Source organism: Bos javanicus, chromosome 26, assembly GCF_032452875.1.
Source record: "Bos javanicus breed banteng chromosome 26, ARS-OSU_banteng_1.0, whole genome shotgun sequence".
Taxonomy (NCBI): Eukaryota; Metazoa; Chordata; class Mammalia; order Artiodactyla; family Bovidae; genus Bos; species Bos javanicus.
Genome location: NC_083893.1, coordinates 50,882,065 through 50,906,977, shown reverse-complemented (window position 1 = coordinate 50,906,977; position 24,913 = coordinate 50,882,065). Strand labels below are relative to the sequence as shown.

General features: G+C 60.1%; 1 protein-coding gene across 5 annotated transcripts in view; it reads right to left on the bottom strand.

Annotated features, from left to right (window-relative positions):
• Positions 1-23,104, bottom strand: part of KNDC1 (kinase non-catalytic C-lobe domain containing 1) — a 51,278-nt gene extending 28,174 nt beyond the window's left edge. For 3 of the 5 annotated variants that reach the window (XM_061403920.1, XM_061403921.1, XM_061403922.1), the window contains exons 1-9: positions 22,852-23,104; positions 17,207-17,405; positions 16,882-16,940; positions 7,666-7,812; positions 7,239-7,356; positions 5,452-6,134; positions 2,532-2,646; positions 1,848-1,919; positions 1,703-1,764 (exon numbers count right to left, since the gene is read on the bottom strand). In XM_061403920.1, coding sequence (XP_061259904.1) covers positions 1,703-1,764; positions 1,848-1,919; positions 2,532-2,646; positions 5,452-6,134; positions 7,239-7,356; positions 7,666-7,812; positions 16,882-16,940; positions 17,207-17,405; positions 22,852-22,953 — 1,557 coding nt within the window. In that variant the 5' untranslated portion in view covers positions 22,954-23,104. Of the gene's footprint in view, positions 1-1,702; positions 1,765-1,847; positions 1,920-2,531; positions 2,647-5,451; positions 6,135-7,238; positions 7,357-7,665; positions 7,813-15,550; positions 16,133-16,881; positions 16,941-17,206; positions 17,406-22,851 lie in introns of those variants that run through there. The other 2 variants (XR_009733905.1, XM_061403923.1) reach the window with 2 other exon arrangements.
• Positions 23,105-24,913: the final 1,809 nt, after the last annotated feature.

Sequence of the window (24,913 nt, the reverse complement as noted above, 5' to 3'; positions counted from 1 at the left end):
TTCATAAAATGGTTTGGGACGTGTTCACTTCTGTGTTCTGGAGCAGACTGTGTAGAACTGGCATTAGTTCCTCTTCAAACGTTCAGCAGAGCTCCCAGGTAAAACCATCTGGACCTGGAGATTCAGAGAGTTTAAAAATTGCAAATTCAACCACCTCAACGGTTACGGGGCTATTCAAGGTCTATTTCATCACGGTGAGTGGAGGTACGTGATGTCTCTGAGGCACTGGTCCTGTCCGTCTGAGTCGCTGCACGTGTGTGGGGCCGTCTGCGGTGTTCCATCACCCTTCTGGTGCCTGCAGGGTCTGTGGGCGCCCCCGAGTCATTCCTACATTGGTAGTCTGTGCCTCCCTTCACTGTTTGCTCCTCAGTAAGTTGGTTTTATTGGTCTTTTCCAAGAACTCGTCCGTTTCTTGTTGGCTTCCTTGACTGTATTTCCGTTTTCACTTCATTGACTTCTGCTCTCAACTTCCGTTTCCTTCTTTCTGCTCTGGGTCTATTTCACTCTTCATTTCCGGGTGCTTGAGCTGCGAGCTTAGATTACTGAGTTGAGACTTCACTTCTTTTCAGGTTTTCAGCATACAAGTCCTGTACATGCTTTGTTAGACTTACAACTGTTTCATTTTTTAGTGATTATTGGAGGGGAAGTGGACAATGGCAGAGTCCCAACTCTTCCTGAGGCCTCCTTGGGCACTGCCCCTGCTGGGGGAGGCACTTCTCGCTGCCAGGAGGTCGGGGTCACAGGCTGGCTGCTCAGCCTTCTCCGCCAGCTGAGAAGGCTGACCCGGAGGGACGGGCTGCCTTCCCCTTTCCTGCCACTCTAGCTCCAGAGTATGGGCTTCCCCTGGGCTTGAGCTGTGCCCGCTGGGGTTTCCCAGATGCCCTTCATCCTCCACGTGTGAGGCAGGCATCCCTGGGCTCTCGGGACCACCGCTCCCGGCCAAGGCGCCCCCCCGCCCGGGGCAGCCTCTGCTCCCCACCTGCCTGCCATCCACTCCTGCTTTAGGAACCGTGTGCTTGGGATGGGGGGGCAGGAACTAACCCCTCCCCCATGCTCCCAGAAGCAGAAGTTCTACCTTGGTTTTGAATGTAATTTACTTGATTATAAGTTTGTACAAATTAATTTTTAATAATGGGTATGTTTGACAAGTGCCTTGCAAACCCATGGGGTCCTGGGGTCCACACACACGGCCTGGAGCCGGCCATGGAGAAGTGCAAGCTGGGTGACCCTGTCACCTTCCAGGAGGCAGCGACCAGGCAGATGTTTCCCGGGCCCTGCAGCGCCTCCCGACCCGGGGGGCTGCACTAGTGGGGCTGCCTCAGAGCTGGTGGTCCTCACACTGGGCCCGTCCTCTGCCCTTTCCCCACCAGGCTCCCTGGACGAGGTGTGGGCACCATGGGGAGGTGGGTGCGGGAGGTAAGGGGAGGGGGTGTGTGAGGTCAGGGGAGGGGGTGCAGGAGTCCATGGGGGGGTGCGGGAGGCCATGGGGGGCTGCGGGCATCCCGGGAGGGGTGGGAAGAGGTGGGGAGCGGGTGTGGGAGGGCACAGGAAGGGGGCTGTGGGCACCCCGGGAAGGGGACTGCAGGCGCCCTGGGGAGAGGGTGCAGGAGGTCAGGGGAGGGGTGCGGGAGGACACAGGAAGGGGCTGCGGGCGCTCCGGGAGGGGTGGGAAGGGGCAGGGAGGGTGGAAGAGCCCTGGTACCTTTTCAGTCATCAGCTTCTGCTCTGCGACCTCGGGAGCCAGGAAGAACGCGTTGTAAGCGCCTGAGAGAGAAGACCCCAAACCTCACTGAGCCTCAGCGTGGCCATGGTGCTGCTGCAGCCCCCAGGCAAGCCTGCTCACGCACCGTTGGCAGGAGGTGGCCCGAAAAGCACGGCCCCGTCTTCGGCAACCAGCACGGAGTCCAGACACAGGCAGGCTGAGGGGGGAGGTGCAGGTCAGGGCCCCCCAAGGGCCGGCCTAGCGGCGGGCAGGGCAGGGCGGCTGCCGGGGCGCAGGCGGTGTGGGAGGAGGGGGGCAGAGGAACGGGGCCCGCCCGCTGAGTGCTGCCTGGGGAGGGGCCTCGGGGGAGGCCGGCTCTGTACGCGCAGCTGAGGCTCACGGTCCCGGGGGCGGCTGGACCGCAGCGTCTGCCCCGTCTGTCATGTGCCAGAACCACGGTGGGGCCAGAGACCATCTCTCTGCCTGGCAGGGCGGAGCTTTGGGGGCCACACAGCATCACAGCATCCAAGACCACCCCCACCAGTCAGTGGGGACAGCGTCACCCCTGCTGAGAGGGCGTAGGCTGAGCCCCCCCAAGCGGCTCTGGCTTCGCTGCAGGGTCCCCGCTCTAAGGCCCACACATTTTAAGCTGCGCTCTGACCCCCTTGGTCCTGGGACCAGAGCCAACACCCCAGGCTGCCCCCGGCTCACACGGTGGACACGGCCGCCCGGCCCCAGGCTGTGCACACAGCACACGGGCATGGGAGGCCACTCAGCCCCCAGGTCCCGGGCCAGACGTGCTGGGGGAGGACCCGCAGAGGGGGGTCACCTGGGTGCTGGCCGAGCGTCCGCAGGGTGCTGAGGCACGCGTGGGACAGAGCCCAGAGCTCGTACTCCTTGAAGGGCCGGCCCAGCTTGGTCAGGAGGTCCTGCAGGGAGACGCCCTGGGGGTGGGGGAGCCACATTCAGGGTGCAGGCACCTGGGAGGGGCTTACAGGGCAAAGACCGCCTCCAACACGGTGTGTGTGCCCCTCCCCCCGCACCACAGGCCGGGGGCGAGTGGACAGTCCAGATCCCTGTGCACGGCCAGCGGAAACGCAAAACGCGCACCAGTGTGGACGCTGCACGGCGGCCCCTCAGAGAAGCAGATGCGCAATCACCATCTGCTCCAGCAGCCCCGCTTAAAAGTGGGGTCTTGAAGATGTGGTTACACACCCATGTTCAAAACAGCGTGACTCACAAGAGCAGAGACGTGGAAGAGCCCAAGCGCCTTCGGGCGATGGATGGACAAGCATGATTGGTCCATCCACTCGAGGGACATCACTGAGCCCTAACGAGGAAGGGAATTCTGACACAGCAACAATGCAGATAAAGCCTGGTCAGTGACACGCCAGCCACAGAGGGACGTTGATTCCTCACACATCATAGACTTGAGGGGTCACAGCCAGAGGCAGGAAGCAGATGGGAGGGTATCAGGGCTGGGGGTGGGGAGGAGGGGTCCATGCTCAAAGCAGGCAGAGTTTCAGTTTGGGAAGATGAGAAAGTTCTAGAGATGGTGGTGGTGATGTTCGCACGGCAGTGTGAATACCTAATGCCACCGACCTGTGCCCTTGAAATGGTTAAGACTGTGATTTCATGTTACATGTCCCCCTTTCCTTGCGACCCCAACCCCATAAAAGTCCCAGGATCAGAAGACTGAGTTCAGCTCGGGGGCGTTCTCTGCTTTGGGGACACAGGAGGAGCTAGGCCGAGCCGCCACCCTCGGACACAGATGGGCGTGTTTACGGGAAGGTTCCGGAGGTGGTGGCTTCACCACTCCCGAACTCCACTCTACGCCAGGGTGCAGCCGCCCTGGTCCTGTGTCTTCCCTGCCTGTCTCACCCAGGCTGTGCCTGGCCAGCGGCCTGGGTTCAGGGGCACAGGACTCCCCAAGTCTCCTGCTGTATGTGGGACTGGAGCAGCCAGCTTTGCAACCAGGACGTGCTCTCCAGAGATCTGGGTCTCTGACATCTAATGAGCTGTGGCCTGTGTGGGGGCCTAGTCACCGGAGGCCTTTGGGGCAGGAAAGTTGGTGGCTGAGACCATGGCTGGGCACCCCATCAGCTCTGCCCCCAGACACCACCCACCCTCTGCACAGTGGTCCCAAGCCTCAGTTTACCCATCTGGGACGTTGGCTGTTGTGAGGCTGTCGGGCATTTGAAGGTGAGTGGGGCCCCTGGCTCAGGCCTGAGGTCTTCATCCCGGAGCCTGGCTCCGTGAACACAAGTGCGGCTGTGTGGGCGGACACGGTGGGGCGGGCGGTGGGACGGTGTGGGTGTGGGCGGACACGGTGGGGCGGGCGGTGGGACGGTGTGGGTGGAGTGGACGGCGTGTGGGCCTTGAGCACGTGTCAGTGCCTGCTGGGGTCTCCAGGAGGGATTTCCATTTTAAAGTAACCATATTCTTCATGTAAATTACCCTCAGATGCTTGTCAGAATATGAATAAAAATGTAACTCAGTCAGCCCTCCCCTTGAACCTCTGGGTCAGCAGTGAAGTTGCTCAGCCGTGTCTGACTCTTTGGGACCCCATGGACTGTAGCCTGCCAGGCTCCTCGTCCATGGGATTTTCCAGGCCAGAATACTGGAGTGGGTTGCCATTTCCTTCTCCAGGGGATCTTCCTGACCCAGGGATCGAACCCGGATCTCGACACTGCAGGCAGACTCTCACCGTGTCAGCCACCAGGGAAGCCCGGGGTCAGCAGAGGTGGTGAACGAGGCTGGGGGACAGCACTGCCCCACATTCACACGTATTTGGGCCACAGACCCCCAGGTGGCTTTGTCCCAAGATGCTCACGGGGACCCGCCTCGGGGGAGTGACTTGCTGGGGCCAAGACTTCCGCCCACAAGAGGGCTGAGGGCTGCTGCAGGCCACTCAGATCAGCCTCGGTCACGCTAAAAACACACAGACCTCCCAGACACCGGCTCTAAAGGCGTTCTCTGTCCTTCCCAGCTTACAAAGAGACAGTACCAGGACAGAGGAGCCTGGTGGGCTACGTTCGTAGGGTCGAATGACTCGCACACGGCTGAAGGGACGCACGCCGGGTGTGGAAGATCACCACTCCACCCCCGACACGAGGCCCCAGGGAGGCCCCGCCCTCCACCCAGAAGACCCCACCTCCTTGGGGAGACCCCACCCCCGGTCACGGCGGCTGCTCAGAACCCAGTAGGAGGAGAACGCTGAGGAGAATGCTGCTCAGGCTCTGATGGTAGAAAATCCGCCTGCAATGCAGGAAACCAGGGTTCGATCCCTGGGTCAGGAAGATTCCCTGGAGGAGGGCATGGCAACCCACTCCAGTATTCTTGCCTGGAGAATCCCAAGGACAGAGGAGCCTGGTGGGCTGCAGTCCATAGGCTCGCACAGAGTCGGACACGACTGAGCGACTATCACCTTTCCAACCAGCTTGACAGGTAAGCAACCTCAACCCACATTCTTAATTAATTTCTAACTTAAAGACGCCCCTGAGCGCCAGGGCTGGCGAAGCAGAGTGGAGACAGCCTTTGGGCCTCCTCCTGGAAAGGCTGCTCCCTGCGCCTCTTTGAGAGAAAAACTAACCCAGCAAAGGCGTGCCTGGCTCCCCGTCTTAAAGCTTGGAAACTGAGCCAAAGTGAAGCTGAGGCTGCCCTCCTTCCTTGGGGTAAATGCCCAGCACTCGGAGGGCGCCCGTGAGCGTGCGCAGGACCCGCCCAGCGTGTGGGACCCAGTCACCCACCTGCTCGGCAGCTGCCCTGTCCGGCTCCCCAGCTCCGTCCGCAGTCCCCTCGTCAGGCTCCAGAGTCCCTGGGTCTCCACCCGCATCTCGAGGGCCCTCGGAACCAGGCGGCGGGCTTTCCCGCGCTGGGCTGACGCCGCCCACCCTCTTGTCCCCTCGGCGACGGAGCTCGAGCTCTCGCTCCAGCCACAGTCTGGATCCAGGCTGTGCCTGGAAGCTGGACAGGCCATGTTTCCCCTCCGGAAAGGCCTTCTTGGGGTCTGGAGGGAAGAATTCCGATGTGGGCAGCGGGGTTTTCACGCTGGTCAGCGACAGGCAGAGGGCGCCGGACTCGGGGCCGTCGGGCGGGAGCCGGGGGAGCGTCCGCACCTTTCTCAGGCGGCTCTTGTCCAGGAAGCCTCTGTCCTGGTCAGCCGGAGGCTGCTGGGCGTCCAGGAGGAGGCAGGCCAGCCTCTCGGGGGCCAGCCCCTCCTGACCTGGGCTCTCTCCATTCTTCACAGGGGAAGACAGCAGAGCCTTGGAAGGTGGGGTCCCGGGGTGCTCTGGGCCTTCTCTGGTGGGGCTCGGGGGCCAGCCCTCCGGGGCAGGCAGGGCCTCGGGGTCAGCAGAATGGTCCCCCAGCTGCCTTTTGGGCCCCGCACCTCTAGGAGCCAGTCGCCCCCTCCAGGTGATGTCGCTGACATCTGGAGGAGAGCAGGGCATGGTCACTGCGGAGGGCGGCAGCCTGGGTGGGCCTCTCCCTGCCTCCCCTGCCCACGGGCACCAGTGAACACACTGCTGCAGGACCCCTGGCCACCCCCTATCCCGTACTGGCCCAGAGACGCCCTGGCCTGCCTCCTTAATCGCACCATCCTGGCTAATTAACGAGTCTCCAAGGCTCTGGTGCCCGCCCCCGCCACCGGGGATGAGCTTCCCGCGGGGGAAACGTTTCCTAAGGCCTGTCTAATCACCTCATCCGAAAAGCACATCGTTTTGCTATTACAATTACACAAGCGATCCTCCCCAAAGGAATAAATTAAACCTGGCTGCAGTCCCGCCTCATCTTGACGCAAAGCCTTCCGCGCACACGCGTCTGTGTGAACCGCTCTAGAGACGCTTGCCCTCCTACTGCTGGGGGACTGCAGGCCCCGCCCCAGAGCCTCCCCACTGTTAGAACCGCCAGCGGGCCCAGTGCCACTGCAGCGCCACGAACGCCGACTTGGCGGGAGAAGCTGCTGCTTGGCTGCGAGAGGGGCCCTGCCGCCCCAGAGGCTCTGCCTCCCCCGGGCCCTGCCGGGCTCCGTGCTTCGAGCACAGCTCAGAGCAGACGCCGGCACTGGTTCAGAGTGCCAGTCGAGAGTACACCCAGGGCCGCGGAAGTCCCACATGCTTCAGCAACAGCGTGTGTGGCAGAACTAGGGGGCTGCCAGAGGACGGCGCTGGGTCCACAGCCCCAAGGCCCACAGAGCAGGACAGAGGTGCGGGGTCCTGAGCACCCACGTCCCAGATGGCCTGCCCCTCACCTGATTGGGTGTGTGTACATGTGCGTGTGTGAGCTGTGGGCGTGCGCGGCGTGTGTGCCTGCTGGCTGAGTGGTCTAAATAGGCGTGTCCGAGTTTGCACATACATGTATGTTTGTGTGTGTGCTGGGGGGCTGCATGTGATCTGTTTGGATACGGGTGCACGTAAGTGTGGGTGCTTCCAGGGTGTGTGAGGACGCTGGTGCTGACGTGCACACCCACACGTGCACGGCTGCACGCGCGGTGGTGCCTGCGCACGCGTGCTGGCCCGCTGGCGGGTGTGCTTACCTTGGAACGCCCCAAAAGACTCGATGGAGAGCACTCTCCTCCCGGCGGCCGACAGGCTCCGGCACAGGCGGCAGGACGACGTGAGCTGCATCTTCTCCTCGCACAGCGCGATGATGCTCTGCGGCGGGCCGGTGCTCAGCCCGCGCCCCCGCCCCAGGGCGGCCCCCACCCTCGCCCGTTAAGCCTTCCAAGCTCTGGGGTCACGGGCCGGGGCTGGGGGTGCTTACGGAAACCCGCAGATTCTGTCCCGCCCGTGACCATTACAAGGCGCACCCTTCAAGGCCGAAGTGCAGAGTATAAAAGTCAGGAGCCCGGATGACCAGGTGGTGGGGGCCCCGCGTGCTTACTGGGTGTGCGAGCGCGGGCCGGGGTTGCGCAGGGTTCAGGGTATCTCCTGGGGTGAAGCGAGGCAGGCCTGTGAGTTTACCTGGAGGTCGGGCCGGTCCCCGGGGTCCTCCGCCTGCATCTGGCCCAGCAGCGCCTCCAGCTCCTGGCTCAGCCTGGGCTGGGGGTCAGGCTCTGGCACGTAGTCGAGGGCTGCCTTCAGCGTGGCCCCCAGAGAGTAGATGTGAGCCTGCAGCATCAAAGACCCGCTGGGGCCGGGGGTGGGGCCGTGTGGGCCATGGGCGGGGCCGTGGGGCGTGGGCGGGGCCACGGGTTGGGGCCACGGGTGGGGCGGTGGGCAGAGCCGTGGGGCCGTGGCCACGGGGGGCGGGGGGCGGGGAACCTGGTGGGGGTCGGGGGGGACCTGGGGCTGGCCCTTGGGGCGGGGGCGTGGTGGGGCGGGGCCGTGGCCGTGAGGCCGTTGGGGGCGGGGCCATGTGGTCGGGGTCGTGCAGGCCAGCGCACAGCCACCTGTCGCTCCTGGTGTTGCTCTTCCGGGCCAGGAGCACCCCTGATCTTTCCAGGGCAGTTCCCCGCCTCATCCCGCACCCCCAAGACACCTCTATTCCTGCCCTAACTGTTCCTCTTTATGCCCACTCATGGACTTTGCTAATTCTCTGCTGAGCTGTTGCCTGTTTTGGGTGCATTCCTGGTGGCTCCTGGTGCAGGAGACACAAAAGACGCGTGTTTGACCCCTGGGTCAGGAAGACCCCCTGGTGAAGGGCATGGCAACCTACTCCAGTATTCTTGCCTGGAGAATCCCATGGACAGAGGAGCCTGGCGGGCTATGGTCCACTGGGTCTCAGAAAGTCAGACCACACTGAGGAACACGCCCTTTTCAGGCAAAAAGGGGCTGGTCTTGGTCTCGGTGTCACATGTATGTTCCGTCACTGGTCTTTTAACTTTGTTCATGTGTCTCTGACATTAAAAAGTTCTACTGTTTCACTGGTGAATCTGCTACTGTGACCAGCGCTGCAGTGACCATCCTCATGTGACATCTTCATGCAACCATGCCACGTTCGCGAAGGCTCAGGCCCCACCAGCGAGGCTGCCGCTCGGGGTCATGGCCAGCTGCTACGGAGCTTGGCTCATGAGTGAGATCATTCTCTTATTGGCTTCCTTGGAGGGCCTTCCCTAGCCCAGCACAATAAAAACTGCTTACTTCTGTGTTTTTCCAATACTTTTGTAATTGTGAAGCATTGAGCTCTGACCCATATGTCTTTTTGCTGGGCACTGCAGGGATGGGGGCTTGTTTCCTGGTGGAGAGCCACCCTGAGCAGCTGAAGAGGAGCCCACCGTCTGCCTGCCTGAGCCTCGTCCCGCGCCCTCGCTCCCCAGGGCCTGCGCTCTGGCCTCCCCTCCTCTCACTCTGGGTCTCCCTCTGTCCAGACTGTGCTCTTTAATCACGGTAGCTTCAGAGTGCACTCCACACCTGGAGGACAGATTGCTCTCCATCTCCCCCTGCCCCCCAGGTAGATTATTTTCACATTCGTCAAGTTTAGATGTAAAGTTCCACCATTCCCATTAAAAACAAGCCAGAATGGTTGGGATTTTAGTGGGACAGCACTGGTGCTGCAGAGTTTGGGAGGACCACCGTCATACAAGATGAAACACTTGGATATGGGCGGGATGGCTGTTTCTAGATTGTACCGTCAGCAGCACTTTGATCCATCTGTGGACAAAAGTTCCCCTGTGGGAGCTGTGGCATCCAGCAACATTTGCCAAGGGACCCGGCAGGGGTCGTACCCACCTGTTGATCAGGTGAGAGGCAGACATGCCTCTGGCTTGGTTGTGGACCCCTTAGCTAGATTGACTAGGGAAACAAGAGAGGTCTCAAGTAAAATCAGAAATGAGAGAGGAGATTTTACACCTGATGCCACAGAAAAAAGGGCCATAAGAGGCCACTATGTATGCGCCAAACTGGAAGACCTAGAGAAAAATGGACACATCCCTAGAAACACGCAGGGCACTAAGACTGAGTCACGAGAAACGAACTGAACTGTTGCTAATAAGGAGATTGAACCAGAAATCAAAAACCTCACAACAAAGAAAAGCCCAGGACCAGATGACTTCACTGGTGACTTTTTACCAAACACATATTTAGAGAAGAATTAATGCCAGTCCTTCTCAAATTCTTCCAAAAAATCAAATGAGAGGGAACACTCCCAAACTCATTTTATGAGGTCAGCATTACCCTGGCATCAAAGTTAGACAAGGCAATACAGGAAAACTACAGACCAACATCCCTGATGAATACAGGTGTAAAAATCCTTAACAAAATATTAGCAAACTAAATTCAAAAGTACATTAAAAGATCATATGCCATGGGCAACTGGAATTTGTCCCTGGGGGATGCAAAGATGGTTCAACATAGACAAATCAATAAATGTAATTCACCATATTAATAGAATAAAAGTTAATATGATCACCTCAGTAGAAGCAGAAAAAGCATTTGGAAAAATTCAGCATCTTTTCATGACAAGAGCTCACAATAAGCTGGGTATGGAAGGGATGCGCTTCAACATAATAAAGGCCACAAATGACAGGTCAGCTAACATCATACCCAACGGGAAACGCTGAACTCTAAGTTTAGAACAAGACAAGGTTGCCCATTCTCACAATTCCTTTTCAACACACTGGAAGTTGTTGATAGCCAGGACAATTAGGCAAGAAAATGAAATAAAAGGCATCCAAACTAGAAGGGAAGAGATGAAATTGTCTCTGTGCATGATGTGAGCTTACATGCGAAAATCTTAGATTCCATCAAAAAACTTTTAGAACTAATCAACAAATGCAGTAAAACTTCAGGACACAAAATCAGCACGTAAATCAGCTACATTTTTATACATTAACAATGAAACATCTAAAAAAGAAATAAGCCAATCAGGAGCTTCCCTGAGGTGCAGTGGTTAAAGAATCTGCCTGTGATGTAAGGGACGTGGGTTTGATCCCTGGCCGTAACACTTAGAAGTGAATGATACTGAAAATGCTGAGGCAAAACTCAGGTTTGGATGGAAAGTCTTAGCTTTAGGTGTTGACCCTAATGTTAGGAAAGAAGAAAAGCTCAGACTAATGAGCTGAGTGTCCGACTCAAGTCAGGAAGACTCATTAACTTGAAACAAGCACAGGAAGAAAGAGACTGAAACGGAAGCGAAGACTTGATGGGGGAGCATCCAGGGCAGGACGCAGCACAGGACACGAGGCGGGCTCTCCGCAAAGCTGATGGGAGCAGTGTCCACGTGGGGCAGTCGCTCTGGCTCACGCAAGATTTGGCTCGAACTTTGTGCTGACCCGAGAAGCCTGTGTTTTTAAACTATTTTATTTTATTGAAGTACAGTTGATCAATGTGTTAACTTCTGCTGTACAGCAAGGTGCCTCGTTTATATATAAATATGTACTTTAAGAATCCTTTTCATTGTGGTTTATCACAGGACGCCGAATGCGGTGCCCTGTGCCGGCGGCGGACCTTGCCGTTTCCCATCTTACATGTAACAGTTTGCATCCGCTAACCCCAAACTGCCGCTTTTTCCCTCCCTTTTGGTGACCACAAGTCTGAGCTGCGTGGCTATGAGTCTGTTTCCGTTTGGTAGATAAGCTCATTTGTGTCATATTTTATATTCCACGTGTAAGTGCTACCATATGGTATCTGTCTTTCTCTGTCTGACTCACTTCACTCTGATGATCCTCTCTGGGTCCATTCATGTTCCTGCAAAGGACGTTATTTCATCGTTTTTCACGACTGAGTAGTGTTCTGGTGTATATACACAGCACATTGAGTAGTGTTCTGGTGTGCATACGCATCACTTTCTTCTCCTTTTTGGCCTCACCATGAGGCTTGCAGGGTCTCAGTTCCCAAACCAGGGATGAACCCAGGCCACAGCAGTGGAAGTGCTGAGTCCTAACCACTGGACCACAGGGACATCCCTGCTTCTTCGTTATCCATTCATCTACAGCAGCTCGATTTATGGCCTGCTGAACACACATCATATGACTGCTTTAACCAGTAGAGAAGAGAATGCCTTTAAAAATCAGAATGGAGTCGCTGCGGTTCAGGCATCCAGGGAGGATCCAGGTGGCTGAGGGTTCAGACACGTTCCTGCATCCCTGAGAACTCGGATTTCAGGATGCTGCTGTCAGACTCAGGGATACCACCAGCCGCTCTCGGAACAGTATCCGCCAGCAGCGGCCACCTGCAACCCTAGGTCTCAAGCCTCCCCCTGTGACTATGCAGCCATTTCAGACCCCAACAAATCCTTCCTTCTTGCAGCTCCAACCCTAATTCCTGACAGACACTTAAGCACTTTTGTGGGGTTTGCCTTTAAAACTCCCACATTTTGGATTCTGGGGACATGCCGCAAGTGCTTCTTGACTCTGCGTCTTTCGGGCTGCAGGCCTCTGTGTGGCTCAAATAGCAGTCTTTGCATTTCTACTGTGGGTTGTTACTATTTCTGTTGACAAAACCAACAAAACACAGGGTATGAAGGGATGTACTCCTTCCTGCAAGACCAGAAGAGGAGGCACAAATGAGCCATCCAAGGAGTGGAAGGGGCACCCACAATAAAGGCATTGATTAGGAAAGGACGTCCCCTGCAACTTTAAAAACACAGGTAAAAATGCGTAAATTTTTAGAAATATGTGGTTTATCAAAAGCTGAGTCAATAAGAAATTTAAAACAGATAAGTCCTATAATTATTAAAAATAGAGCAGCAATTAAAGCTCTTTGCTCCAAGGAAACAGACGGCTGCCTAAGTCAGTCTGGCCAGACTATTCCATTCTTATCTAAGTTGTAACACGGCAAAGGAGGCGGGGGCATCTGCACACGAAAAAGATACTCCTGATGGCAACACAGTCAGAAACACCAACGGAATGGAAACTCACCAGCCCCTCACGAAAACACGCAGAGATGCGAAGCAGGCACCTGTCGATCAAACTCGAGGGCATAAAGAAAACACAGGATGCTGCCCGTTTAGGTATTTCTAAGTAAGAAAGGTTGACTTAACGTTAGAAAACAATTGGGAGATACTGACATCTTAATAATCACTTCAAAAGCTGCAGAAGTATTGCACAATAGAACAGGAGGCCTCTCTACAGCAGGGGCCTCAGGCAGAAGTCGTCCTGCTGGGAAGGTGGGAGGAGCTCTCAGGATGGCGGAGAATCACTGACCTGCTCAGCCCTGCTCCAGCCCACCCGGGACACATCCCGCGGCGGACGTGGCACCAGAGCTTTGGACGGCAACACAGCCTGCCACCTCCTGCTGGTGACTTGATCAGCTGCAGGCAGGTTTTTACCACTGAGCCACCTGGGAAGCTTCCCCGGTGACTAGGACTGTGAAGAATCTACTGCAAGAGACACAGGCTCGATACTGGACCAGGAAGCTCCCCTGCAGAAGGGGATGGCTACCCACTCCAGCATTCTTGCCTGGAGAATCGCATGGAGAGAGGAGCCTGGTGTGCTGCAGTCCACCGGGTCACAAAGAGTCGGACACGACTGAGCGACTAACACTTTGATCAGTTAAACAGAAACTTATCAGAAATAATCAAATAATTTACCACAAGGGCTGATGCAAGATTAAGATGTTAAAGTGAGCTGCATTTCTGTAGATTTGCCATGAAAAGCAGGAAAATGTGATTCCAAAGATGACCATCCATTTACAGAGTCAAACGCATCCTGTGCCTGAGAATAACCTAGTAAAGGACATTCAAGTAAAACACAGGAGAGCTTTTAAACTGCTACTGAGACAGTAAATAAGAGCTAAATAAACGAAGAGGAATAATGTGTTTCTAGATGAGACCACATACGATAAGGGTGTGAGTGCTCCCCAAACTGAGGTACAGATTCAGAGCCATTCTAGTCAAAATGCCAACAGAGCTTTTCATGGAACTTGACACTAAATCCAAGCCTTCTGTGGAAGAAGAAAGACTTCAGAATAGCCAGGATGCTTCTGAAAGGAACAGGGAGCGAGCCCTTTCCCTGGGAGACACTGGGCTCCTTGTGGAGCTCGGATTGCTGATAAATGCAGGGTGCAGACACCCTTGGACTACAGCAGACGTCTGGGAAGTGGACCCACTTTTGTCTGGACCGGGGTGTGTGTGGCTTTGCTGGAGTATGCCCAAGGCGAGCCAATAAACAGCTGGAAAGACCCTTTTCTACACAGAGAAGGATGAACTTGGATCCTTGCCTCACATTACATAAAAAAATCCACCTCGGGTGGATTAAATGTGAACAACAAAACCTTTAAAACTCTTGGCAGAAAATGCCAAGTATCTGTTGGACCTTGAGGTTGGGAAGGTTTCTTAAGGCAAAAAAAAAACACAAAAAAACCCACTAACGGTCAGGGAAAACATGGTCACCTGCAAACAGCCCTGCCACCCGCCTCTGCTGCTGCTGCTGCTAAGTCACTTCAGTCGTGCCCAACTCTGCCATCCTCGTCTGCTGCTGCTGCTGCTGCTGCTGCTGAGTCGCTTCAGTCGTGTCGGACTCTGTGCGACCCCATGGACGGCAGCCCACCAAGCTCCCCGTCCCTGGGATTCTCCAGGAAGAGCACTGGAGTGGGTGCCGTTGCCTTCTCCGTCCACCTCTGCAAGGGTTAAATCAGGTGCTGCTGCAGGTGCCGACCTTCAACACTCCTGAAAGGAGCTCGGGGTGGAGAGCAGGAACACGGCCCCCTGCTCTGGGGAAGGTGACGGGACAGGTCTTCAGACAGATGCCAGCAGGACCCAACTGTATGAGCCCAGTTTCTGCATCTCCTCATTTCTAGAAAAGCACTGAAATCCTTCATGGTGACACCTGCTCCCTGTGACTAGCAGGCCTTCTGCAAGGGCATGTGGTTGGGCTTCCCTGGCGGCCCAGCGGCGAAGAACCTGCCTGCTGAGGCAGGAGACACAAATTCAATCCCCGGTTCAAGAGCGCACAGGCGGTGGAGCAACGAGGCCCGTGAGCCATGACTACGGGGCCTGTGCACTGGAGCCGGGGGGGCAACTGCTGAGCCCACTGCCCTAGAGCCCACACCGCAGAAGAGAAGACCCAGCAGAGAGGAGCCCACAGACTGCGACGAGAGAGCAGCTCCTGCTGGCCACAACTAGTGGAAAGCCCGCACAGCCGATGAATATAAATAAATAATAACATCTAAAAAATGAAAAAAAGAAAAAAGAATAGGAGCTTGACTGCACATAGGTGGCACATCGGTAAAGAACCTGCCTGCCAGGAAACGCACGAGACACGGGTTCCATCCCTGGGTCGGGAAGATCCCTTGGAGGAGGAAATGACTACCCGCTCCGGTACTCCTGCCTGGAGAATCCCACGGACAGAGGAGCCTGGGGGCCCCGGTCCACAGGGTCACAGAGTTGGACACGACTGAGCAATTGAGCACGCACCCACGCCACGTCCCCTTCACCACATCATGTATGTACTGACCTCCCCCGACCCCTGGAGCAGTTTCTCAGACATGTCTGAAACGCTGTCTCCTGGGCTATCATCTCATTTTGCCCCAAATAAAACTTAACTTGCAACTCTCACATTGTGCATTTTTTTAAGTCAACAACACCAATAATTTGACTGTTTTATAAATGACAGGGCTCCCTTGGTGGTACAGTGGCTAAGAATCCACCTGGCAATGCAGGGGACATGGGTTTGACCGCTGGGCTGGGAAGACTCCATGTGCCGAAGAGTGACTAAGCCCGTGACTCACCACTACTGAGCTCGAGCTGAGCCTGCACTCCGCAGGGCCCGCGAGCTGAGCTGCGGCGACCGAGCCTGCACTCCCCAGGGCCCGCGAGCCGCGGCGACTGAGCCCGCACCCCGCAGGGCCCACGAGCCGCAGCAACCGAGCCTGCACTCCCCAAGGCCCACGAGCCTTGGCGACTGAGCCTGCGCGCCCGGAGCCTGTGAGCAGCAGCGAGAGAAGCCGCTGCAGTGAGAAGCCCGCGCACCTAGAGAAAGCCCGCACAAAACAACGAAGACTTGCGCGATAAATTAACCAATCCAGAAAAAAGCTTCTGTAAAAGGAGGACTGATAAACTTTTTTTTTTTTTTTATCAGAGCATGCCTTCAGGCAGCTTTTCTCAAAGCATGGTTCCAGAGGCCACACAGCTTCACAGTGAAAGGCTGCGGGGGCTCCCCGGGCTGTGGGCTGGGCGCGGGCACCGCAGACTAACCGCAGACGCCGTGGTGAGAGCCGGGCCTCCGCCGAGCTGGGCCTTCAGGAGGTTTACAAATATGTCCTCACTGTTTTTGTGGGGGAGAATACCGTCACTTTTCATGAACATCTGTTATACGTGTTAACATGGAATGGGTCTATGATTGTTGTTATTAGATGAGTTAGTAGGTGGACTTTCTCTGCATTTCTCCATTTTATCTCTAACACAGTGAGTACTGGCAGGTGTGACTCACACAGATATCTTTGGATACTTGATTTCCAGGAGTATAAGGGTTCCAAGAACCAAAGAGTTTGAGAACTGCTGCCTCAAGGAAGTGAGACCTCACGTTCCACAGTGAACACGACATCTGCAATCCTGACAAAATGGAGGAAAATACGGGGAGAAAAGTGGAACAACTGGAGAGAGATGGGCCTGCCGGGCCCCACCCCGCCTACAGGACCATCGTCCGGGGCCACCCCAGGGAGGCAGGCCTGTGGAGATGCTGGACTCTCCAAGCGGGCGGAGCGTGCCCCTGGCCCTCCCGGCTCTGCAGTGACCGGGCTGGGAGCTCGTGCTGGACACTCCGAGGCCGCGCAGAGCAGCACTGACCCCAGCAGTCCCGCCCCCCGCCCAACAAAGGATGTGATGCCCCGTGCAGAAAAGGAAGTTCCAGGGGCTGAGATGCAGCGGGAGGCTCTTTTCAGGAAGCTGAACTGGCACAGGTGGGCCCTCCCCTCTCTGGGTCTCCACCCAGGGGTTCCCTTGCGGGGCAGGGCCTGGCGGCCTCGGTGACCTTGGCCCGAGTGTCCTTGGCATGGCCGGCCGCGGCTCACACTCGTGGGGGATTCTCTGGGCCACAAGCCTCCCACGAGCGGCCCCGCCAGTCCTTCAGAGGAGCTGTGACTCCCGCCAGCCACCACTGGTAATTTTAGGCACTTTTAACATCTTAAATATAGTCAGTTCACACTCAGACAACACGCCAGGCGCGCAGTGAGGAGCCGGCAGCCAGACGTATGCTGTCGCTGGAGCCCAGCAGCAGGGTGAGAGTGCCCCACGCAGCCCCTCTGGGGGGACCCCGGCGCTCGCGCAGGGGGCCAGGTGCTGGCCTCCTTGCTGCCACTTACCTCAAAGGTGTTCCCCGTCACATCAAACTCTGGGGGCACAAAAGCTCCCTCAGGGTCATCTGGGGAGAGAAGAGAAGATGCCATTCACATGGTGACCCCTGAACACATGTCAGGTGAGACAGGCTGCCAGGCTCTTCCCGGCTGGAGGGCTATGTACACCTGGGGCCCAGCCAGGACCACCCACCAGCGAGGCCCAGTCCCCAGCCTCCCCTCACCCAGGCCCAGGCAGGTTGCCGTGGAAACCCGGCTCCAGACCACTGCGCCTAGGGCGGGGGCCGCACCCTCGCGGGCCCCTCTGTGTTCACATTTGCCACGCGGGCCTCACCGCTGAGCTGCTCCATGAAGCACACGTTCCCGCTGGTGTTGAAGGCCAGCGTGTCGGGCGTGATGCACAGGGTCTGGAAGATGGCCGAGTGGGCGACGCTGCGCATTGCCAGGCTGCACTCCAGGCACACAGCCCAGGCCTCCTGCTCGCTCAGGCCGCTGTCCCGCAGGGAGAGGATGTCGGCCAGGGACACGTTCTCCTACCGAGACAGCCTGGGCTGAGCCCTGGGCGCCTGTGGAGGGGCAGGGGGCCTGGGGACAAGACCCCGCGGCCGCCCCGCATCTGGAACTGACTCAGCTGTGGTCCTGCCACCCACACGCACTCACACACGCACTTGTGTGTGCACACAACACACTAGCACACTGTCGTGCATGTGTGCACGCACACCCACCTGCTGTCCCCATACACGCACATAACTCACACATTTACTCAGTTATCAGAGGCACAGGCACACAAAACGGGCACATCCACACACTTGTGCCCACGTGTCCACGCAAGTTACACACCTGCACGAGTACATTCATCACAGGCACACACACGTCAGACACCCTGTACCTCACCGCCCTTTTCCAGGCCATTGTTTGATGCCCTGGTCAGCCCTGTGTGTCTGTGTTCACACACCACCCACCTAAAGAGGGGACGGGGCACAGAGGGAGCCAGACTGGGAGCTGAGGGGGAAGCATGCGGGCAGTGGTCAGGAAAGGGCCTGGACACCCAGCCTCGGAGTGGGAGTGGAGAATGGGGTGAGCGGGGTTGGAGAGTAGGGGTGAGCGGGGTGAGCAGGGTTGGAGAGTAGGGGTTAGGGGGGTGAGCAGGGTTGGAGAGTAGGGGTGAGCAGGGTTGGAGAGTAGGGGTGAGCGGGGTTGGAGAGTAGGGGTGAGCGAGGTGAGCGGGGTTGGAGAGTAGGGGTGAGCGAGGTGAGCGGGGTTGGAGAGTAGGGGTGAGGGGGGTGAGTGGGGTTGGAGAGTAGGGGTGAGCGGGGTTGGAGAGTAGGGGTGAGCGAGGTGAGCGCAGTTGGAGAGTAGGGGTGAGGGGGGTGAGTGGGGTTGGAGAGTAGGGGTGAGGGGGGTGAGTGGGGTTGGAGAGTAGGGGTGAGCGGGGTGAGCAGGGTTGGAGAGTAGGGGTGAGGGTGGTGAGCGGGGTTGGAGAGTAGGGGTGAGCAGGGTTGGAGAGTAGGGGTGAGCGGGGTGGTACAGAAGAGAGGTCCCCAGCTTCCTGTCCCTACCAAGCTTCTGCCTCCAGCCTCCAATGCCCCCACCCCCAGCGTGCAAAGTGTTCTCAGGTTTAGCCGAGCTCAGGTCCTGAAAGGAGCCTCCACCTGTAAACTCCTTCCCTTCCCTGCATGGGTCCCCAGAGCCACGGCTGAGGAGGTGAAGAGTTTAAAGGGAGGGACAGCAGGTTGGGAGGCGGTGTGTGTGTGCGGTGCTGGGGGACGGAGGCGGACGGGGCAGGTCTGCTCAGGTGACTTGGTTTCCCCCATGGTCCACGTCCTTCTCAGCTCAGGGAGGGCCTTGGTGCCACCCTCCTGGGCCTGCCCTGCTCTCTCTGTTGGGCGTGGCGTTAAGATGGGTGAGGATAAGGCAGCCCCAGGGCTCGTGGCTTGTAGAGCCAGTGGCGGGGCGGGGGGGGCCCCGCGCCAAGCTCCGGCAGTGTGCGGACCCTGTGGAGGGTGGACGGGCGTCTTAAAAGGAGAATCCTGAGCAAAGAGCAGAGCATGCAGTCACATGGGGGCAGCAGACAGTGAACCTGAACCCGCCAGCTGCGTCCGGTTGTCCCGTAAGAGGTCGTCCACGTCCGCCTCGCGCAGGGCCTGTCTGTCCCCCAGGACCCTGAGGACTCAGAGCCCGAGGCACCTGGGGTGCCGTGGGGCCTGGTTAGAGAGGTGCCGGGCCCTGTGTGCACGGGGACGCATGCCCGCACACCATGAGGCCCATGCACACGCACGCAGACACGCACAGTCCACAGCCTGAGGACCCCGCGGGATTGGCTGTAAGGAGGACGCGTCTGAGCCGGTGCCACAGCAGGGGCCTCGCTGACTCTCACCGGCCGTGGCCACGCGGGCACCAGGCCCGCCTGCTTACACAAACAGGCCTGCTGCCAGGATAAGGCGCCCAGGGCAGGCCCATGGCTTCTGGCCCAGGGCCAGGCCTCTGCTGCCCTGCCCAGTGGACGATGCTCTGGTTGGGAGAGACCCTCAGGGAAGCCAGAGCCCTGCATCCACAGACAGGGGAGCCCCTGCGGGGTCTCTGTGTGGCTCTGTGGGGTGTTGCCCACAGGCCCCTAGTCAGTGCTTCCGTTCAGCAGAGCCCGCTCCACCAGGCAGGATGGTCTCAGACCCCCCGAAACCCCACTACTGCAGCGGGAGGCGGGATTCAGCTGAAGCAGGTTCCAGCACACCCAGGGAATGTCCTGCCACATGACGATGGACCCTGGGCCCACGGTCACCTCCCTCTGGGACCTGCCCCTCTGGTCCTCCCTGCTTGGGCCCAGGCGGGAGGAGGGACCCTTCCTTGCCTGGATTCAGGGCTCAGGGAAGCCAGGCAGGTGCCAGGCAGACTTGGCCCGTGGGTCCAGACAAGGCCCGAGAGGCCAGGCCACATGCTGGCTGTGCAGGGTCTTCAGGCCACCGGCCCTGCCTGAACTCCTGTCCGCTAGGCTGGAGCCGGGGCTCTTCCCCGAGGGGCAGCTTGGGACCCCGTGGACCCTGAGCCTTGTGCCAAGCAGGCCCCGTCCACACCCAAGGCGACAGGGCTTCATGGTGGAGGCAGATGTTTGTGGGTGGTGGGGTGGGCAGCGAGTGACATGTTAGGAACAGACAAGCCGGTGAGGCTCCAGCGGACGGCTGTGTTCCCCCCGCCTCCAGGCGCCCAGGACCCACCAGGGCTGCGGCAGGCGGGGGCACTTCCGTCCTGCCACCGCCCACGTGAGCGGACCCAGACACCGCGGCCAGCAGTCACTGGCTCCAAATCCTGGGTATAGACCCAGCCTCTGGGCAGGTCCAGAAGGTTCTCCAGAACCCAGCTGGGGCCCGTGCCCCACCCTCAGCACTGCCTAGCAGGATGCTGCCCGGTGGGCCATGGGCTACGTCTGTGGGTGGGCCTCCCGGGGCAGTTAGAGCGGGGCCCCTGGCAGGCGTGTGGGCAGAGGCTCAGTGTCTGTCCCGGCTGGGAGGAGAGCAGGGGAGGCAGGGGATACAGCCTCCCCGGGCAGCCCCGTGTGGCCACACTGGGTCCCAGATGGGGGTCTCCTGCCACTGGCCGGTCACAGCGAGGTGCTGGCCAGCGGGAGCGTCTGTCCCGCTGGGGTGGGCCGCGGGCCAGGCTGCCTGGGCCACGGGACCCCTCCACGGGCCATTCTGTGCGTTTCAAATGCTGCCTCTCTGCCGCAGACTCCCCGGCCCAGCCCAGCTCCCGGCCCACAGGCGCCGGGGAGACAGATGTCCCGCTGGTCTTGGGGGCAGTAAGAATACTCCCTCAGGGGAGCTTTGGGACCGGGAGACCCTGCCCCCCAAAGGCCCCTGAAGACCAGGGCCGCCTGCCACCTGGTGGACGGCTCTGCCTCTCTGCTCCGGCCTTCGCGGGGGCCAGAGTGGGGGTGCTGCCTGCTGGGGGCCAGGACCTTGCTGGGCGGTGCCGGCCCTGAGTTCTCATGCCCGCCTGTCGCCCATGTGTCCCCAGGGCAGGTGCCCAGAGTGAAGTTGCTGGGACAAGGGGAGGGGCATCCACACCCCACTACCGGACCCCTAACGGTTTTCCAAAGAGGTCAGTCTGCTCCACACACCCCACCCCGCAGGGAGGGCGGCCTGGTTCGCGCCGACCTGGCGTTGGCGGGAAGGTAGTCACGGCGCTGTATCTTGTGCTCCCTGAGTGTGATGAAATTAAACGTTTTCTCACATGTTCACCAGCAATTTGAATTTTGTCCGCGGTCACAGTGGGGGAGGGACCGTCCAGAGGCTCCTGCTGGAGTCTCCGGCTCACGGGACTCAGCTGATACAGTGAGCTGTGTAAGCAGCGAACACCCGCATCTCCCGCACAGTGTACGGTCCCCGCCCACGGTTCCCCCTGGGGCTCCTGCAGCCCGGCCCTCCGTCCTCTCTCACAGGACGGCCTTGGGGAATCAACCTGTCGCGGGCAGTCCCATGTCCCCGGCGGGGACTTAAAGCCTTTACCACTGACCACACCCACTGTGTGCAGGCATCAGAATCTAGAGCAGGGACAGGACCTCGGCGGGAGCCCCAGGGACAGACCTCCGGGTTCAGAACACACCCAGGGCAGTGCCTCGCATCAGGAGAGGCTGCGGCGAGAGGGGCCAGTTGTCCAGACTTCCTTGCTGGACAGACCACCACCGCAGCCTCCCACGACACCTGAAGGTCACGGCCACAGACTGCGGGGGCCCCGGACCCACGCACTGGGCTCAGCGGGGGCTACTCCATCCCCAGGGCGCTGCGACTGCTACCAGAACGCATCAGGGCTCCGCAGTGGGACAGACGGCGGGCTCGGGGTGGAGGCTTCGGGTCTAAACCCCGCTCTGCCTGCCCTGTTTACTGGGCACCCGTCACAGCTCGGTGTCTTGGGCACAGAGGAGACCCTGGAGGTGTGGGGCGTTCAGTGCAGAGAGGCCGTGTGGAGAACCACGTTCTGCGTCTGCCTTGGAGGGTGGTTCGGGGGACGTGAGGTTTCCAGCAGATGCTTTAGGAACCTGCCCTCTGGGAGCATCTGCAGGCTGTGTGCTGGGAGCACCCTTCACTCCGCATAAAGCCGTGGAGATACCTACAGAATTATTTATTCCCTTGCGGTTCCCTCTGCGGCCCTCTCTCTCACCAAATCCAGGCCACGGCGGGTGGGGATGGTGTGGGGAGGCAGCACCCCTCCCCGGGCACTGCCCCCTCGACAGACTCTGAAGGACTGTTTCTAGGGCATGAGCCTCTCTGTCCTTAGTACCAGCTCAGCTAAGGATGTGGGCAGGGGCCAGCTGGGGGCAAGGGCCCCAGGGCCTGCAGAGATGGTTTCTGTGACCCTCCAGTTCAGGAGGTCAGGTGGGTCTGTCTGTAGACCCCACAGACGGGCGTGTGCTGGGACAGGGGCTCTGCAAAGACCTCAAAGCCCGGGGAACAGCTGAGCCATCCAGCAGCCACCTTGCCTGTGGCTGGGACTGGCCTGTTCAAGGGCCACAGGGTCTCCATTCGACCCCGACCTACAGAGCTACCTGACGAACCCAGGCCCAGGGGCAGCTTCTCTGACGGGGCTGCAGGCAAACCGGCTCTAGAGGTGCTTGGCCGGGTTAGTGGCCAGAAGCCCCACAAGACAAAGCCTCCGGCCCGGGGACCCCAGCTGGGGGCTCAGGACTTGGGGCTCCTGACTGAAGGCCCCGAGTCGGTCGTCAGTCACGGCCCCCAGCCCCCACACCACCAGCTCCGGAACAGGCCTGACTGGGCTCTCTGCCCCGAGGCCCCCAGCGCCCCCCTGCAGGGCGCCGACATCCGCACCGACGGCCCACAGCTGCTGTCCTGCGGGGAGGGGGCGGTGAGAACAGCTGCGGGGTCCCCTGCGGCCGGGACCTGGCCCGCGGGGGCCGGGGACCTGGGGGTCTCTCTGCGAACCCCTCGGTGGGGGTGGTGGGGGTCCCACCGTGAGGTGGGGGCTCACCTCGTCTTCTGGCAGAGTGGGGAGCGGCTCGAAGTCATAGAAGTCCAGGTCCTTGCCGTCCTCCTCATAGAAAGCCGCCGCGGCCCGGTCCATGGTCTGCATCCTTGGGCGCGCCGCCGCCAGAGCCGCCGCGTCCTCGCCGACCGAGGTCCGCGCGGCCGGCGCCCCTACCAGCCTGGCCTCGCCGCCCGCGGCCCCGGCTCCCCTGCCGCCGGCTCTGCTCCGGGGCTGGCTCCGCGCGCCGGGCTGGTTCTGCTCGGGGACTGGTTGTGCGCCCCGGGGCTGGCCCTGCGCTCCCGGGCTGGCCCTGCGCTCCGGGCCGCCTCCGCGCTCCCGGCCGGCTCCGCGCTCCGGGGCCGGCTACGCGCGCGGGGCCGCCATGGCAACGCACCCGCGCCCCCCCCCCCCGCCCCGCGTTTCCCCCGCGCCCCCGCCCCGCCGCCCCCGGCGCCCCGCCCGCGCGCTGCCGCAGTGTCTCCCGAGCAGGGCAGGGGGTGGGGACACCTGGGCGCCGGACTAGGGCACTCGGAGGGCCGCACTCACTTTGGCGGGCAGCTGGGGGCGCCTGAGCCTCTAGGGGCCTTCTGGGGATTTTGTCCCTCGGGGATGTTGGCCGTTTCCGGGGGCTGTGCTGGGGGCGCTGGAGGTCTGTGCGCGGCGGGCGCCGTTCCGGGGCGGGGCGGGTGTTCCTGCGCGGTGCGTCGCAGGCTCCTGCGGGGTCTGGGCACACGGAGCGGGGGTCGTGGTCCACCCCAAGGAGGCTGGCAAGCGGGTATCCCACCTTCCGCCGGTACCCCTCTCCCGCCCCCACCGGCCGAGGGCGGGGCTGCCGCAGTCCCCGCGGGGGGTGGGTTGGCGGCTGCAGAGGCTCCCGGGGTGGGTGGGGGGAGCCCGGGGAGAGGGGCGCCGGGGGGACGGCTGGAGCGCGGGTCGGGGGGAGACCGGGAGGGAACCCGTGTGAGCAGCTGCGCTCTGGCCCGCCGGCTTCTTCAGTTAGTCCGCGGGTGACACGTAGGACCAGCACTTAGCGCTCCATCCCAACCTTGCCAGCGGACTGTGGAAAGGAAACCGGACCAGACAACCGCTCCTTCAATTTGGCGGCTTCAGGGCTGACCCTTCACCGCCCCTTAGGCTCTGTTGGCCAGTTTCCTCCGCACCAGGGCCAGCCTTGCCCCAAGCTGGGACCTGTGGCTGGGCAAAGAGCAGGACACCCCGACCCCAGCCCAGCAAAGATCCAGGGCTCTCCTTTCCCTGGGGAGTGAAGATCCGCCAACCCCCCCACCCCTGCCCCGCAGAGATTCAGGCAGCACAGCACCCTCTTTTCCACAGGAGGGGGCATGGTGGTCTCACCAGCCTGTGTGGGCATGGCTGGTTCCCCCCCAGGTGGAACACTGGGTCAGAGCTCCCACAGGAGAGTGGGCACTGCGGCCGGGCTGCCAGCCACACCCTCACAGCCTGGCCAGGCACACAGCAGTCGCTCTGTAAACACTGCTGTGTGAAGAAGTGGACTTGTGGTAAGCCCTGCAGAGTCCCAGGATGCGGGGGACCGATCCCATCCTGGCTCAGGGCTCGGGGCCTCGGGGCCTGTGATGTGACCCCAGGGGGGCACTCAGGTCAGGGGAGAGACCAGGGACAGTGAGGCCTCAGGCTGATGGCCAGGGCTCCGGGCAGCCTCACCTTGTGCAGCGCACCCCTGGCACCTAAAGCAGAAAGGGCTCCGGCTGTTTGGGTGCTGAGAGCTGGGGTCTCAGACTCGGTGTGTTTGGGCTGTGGGTGGGCACTGCCCGATGTCTCAGAAGGAGGAGCCCTGCTCCAGGGCTCCAGCTGCGCCCTGGCCTGGACTGTGTCCGCAGAGCTGGGCGCCCTTGCTGCAGGGTCCCTGTGCTGCGTGGCTGGGGGCTGCCCCCTCCCTGTCCAGGGCTGGGGTCAAAGCGCTGCTGAAGCCGGTGTGGGGCCTTGACATTCTGGCTCGCCACCCGGCCTCCGCGCCCTCTGGGGGCCTCAGGCTGTGTGCCGACTCTGTCACCTGGTTCTTGGGTCTCCGGGCTGCCAGGCCCAGGGT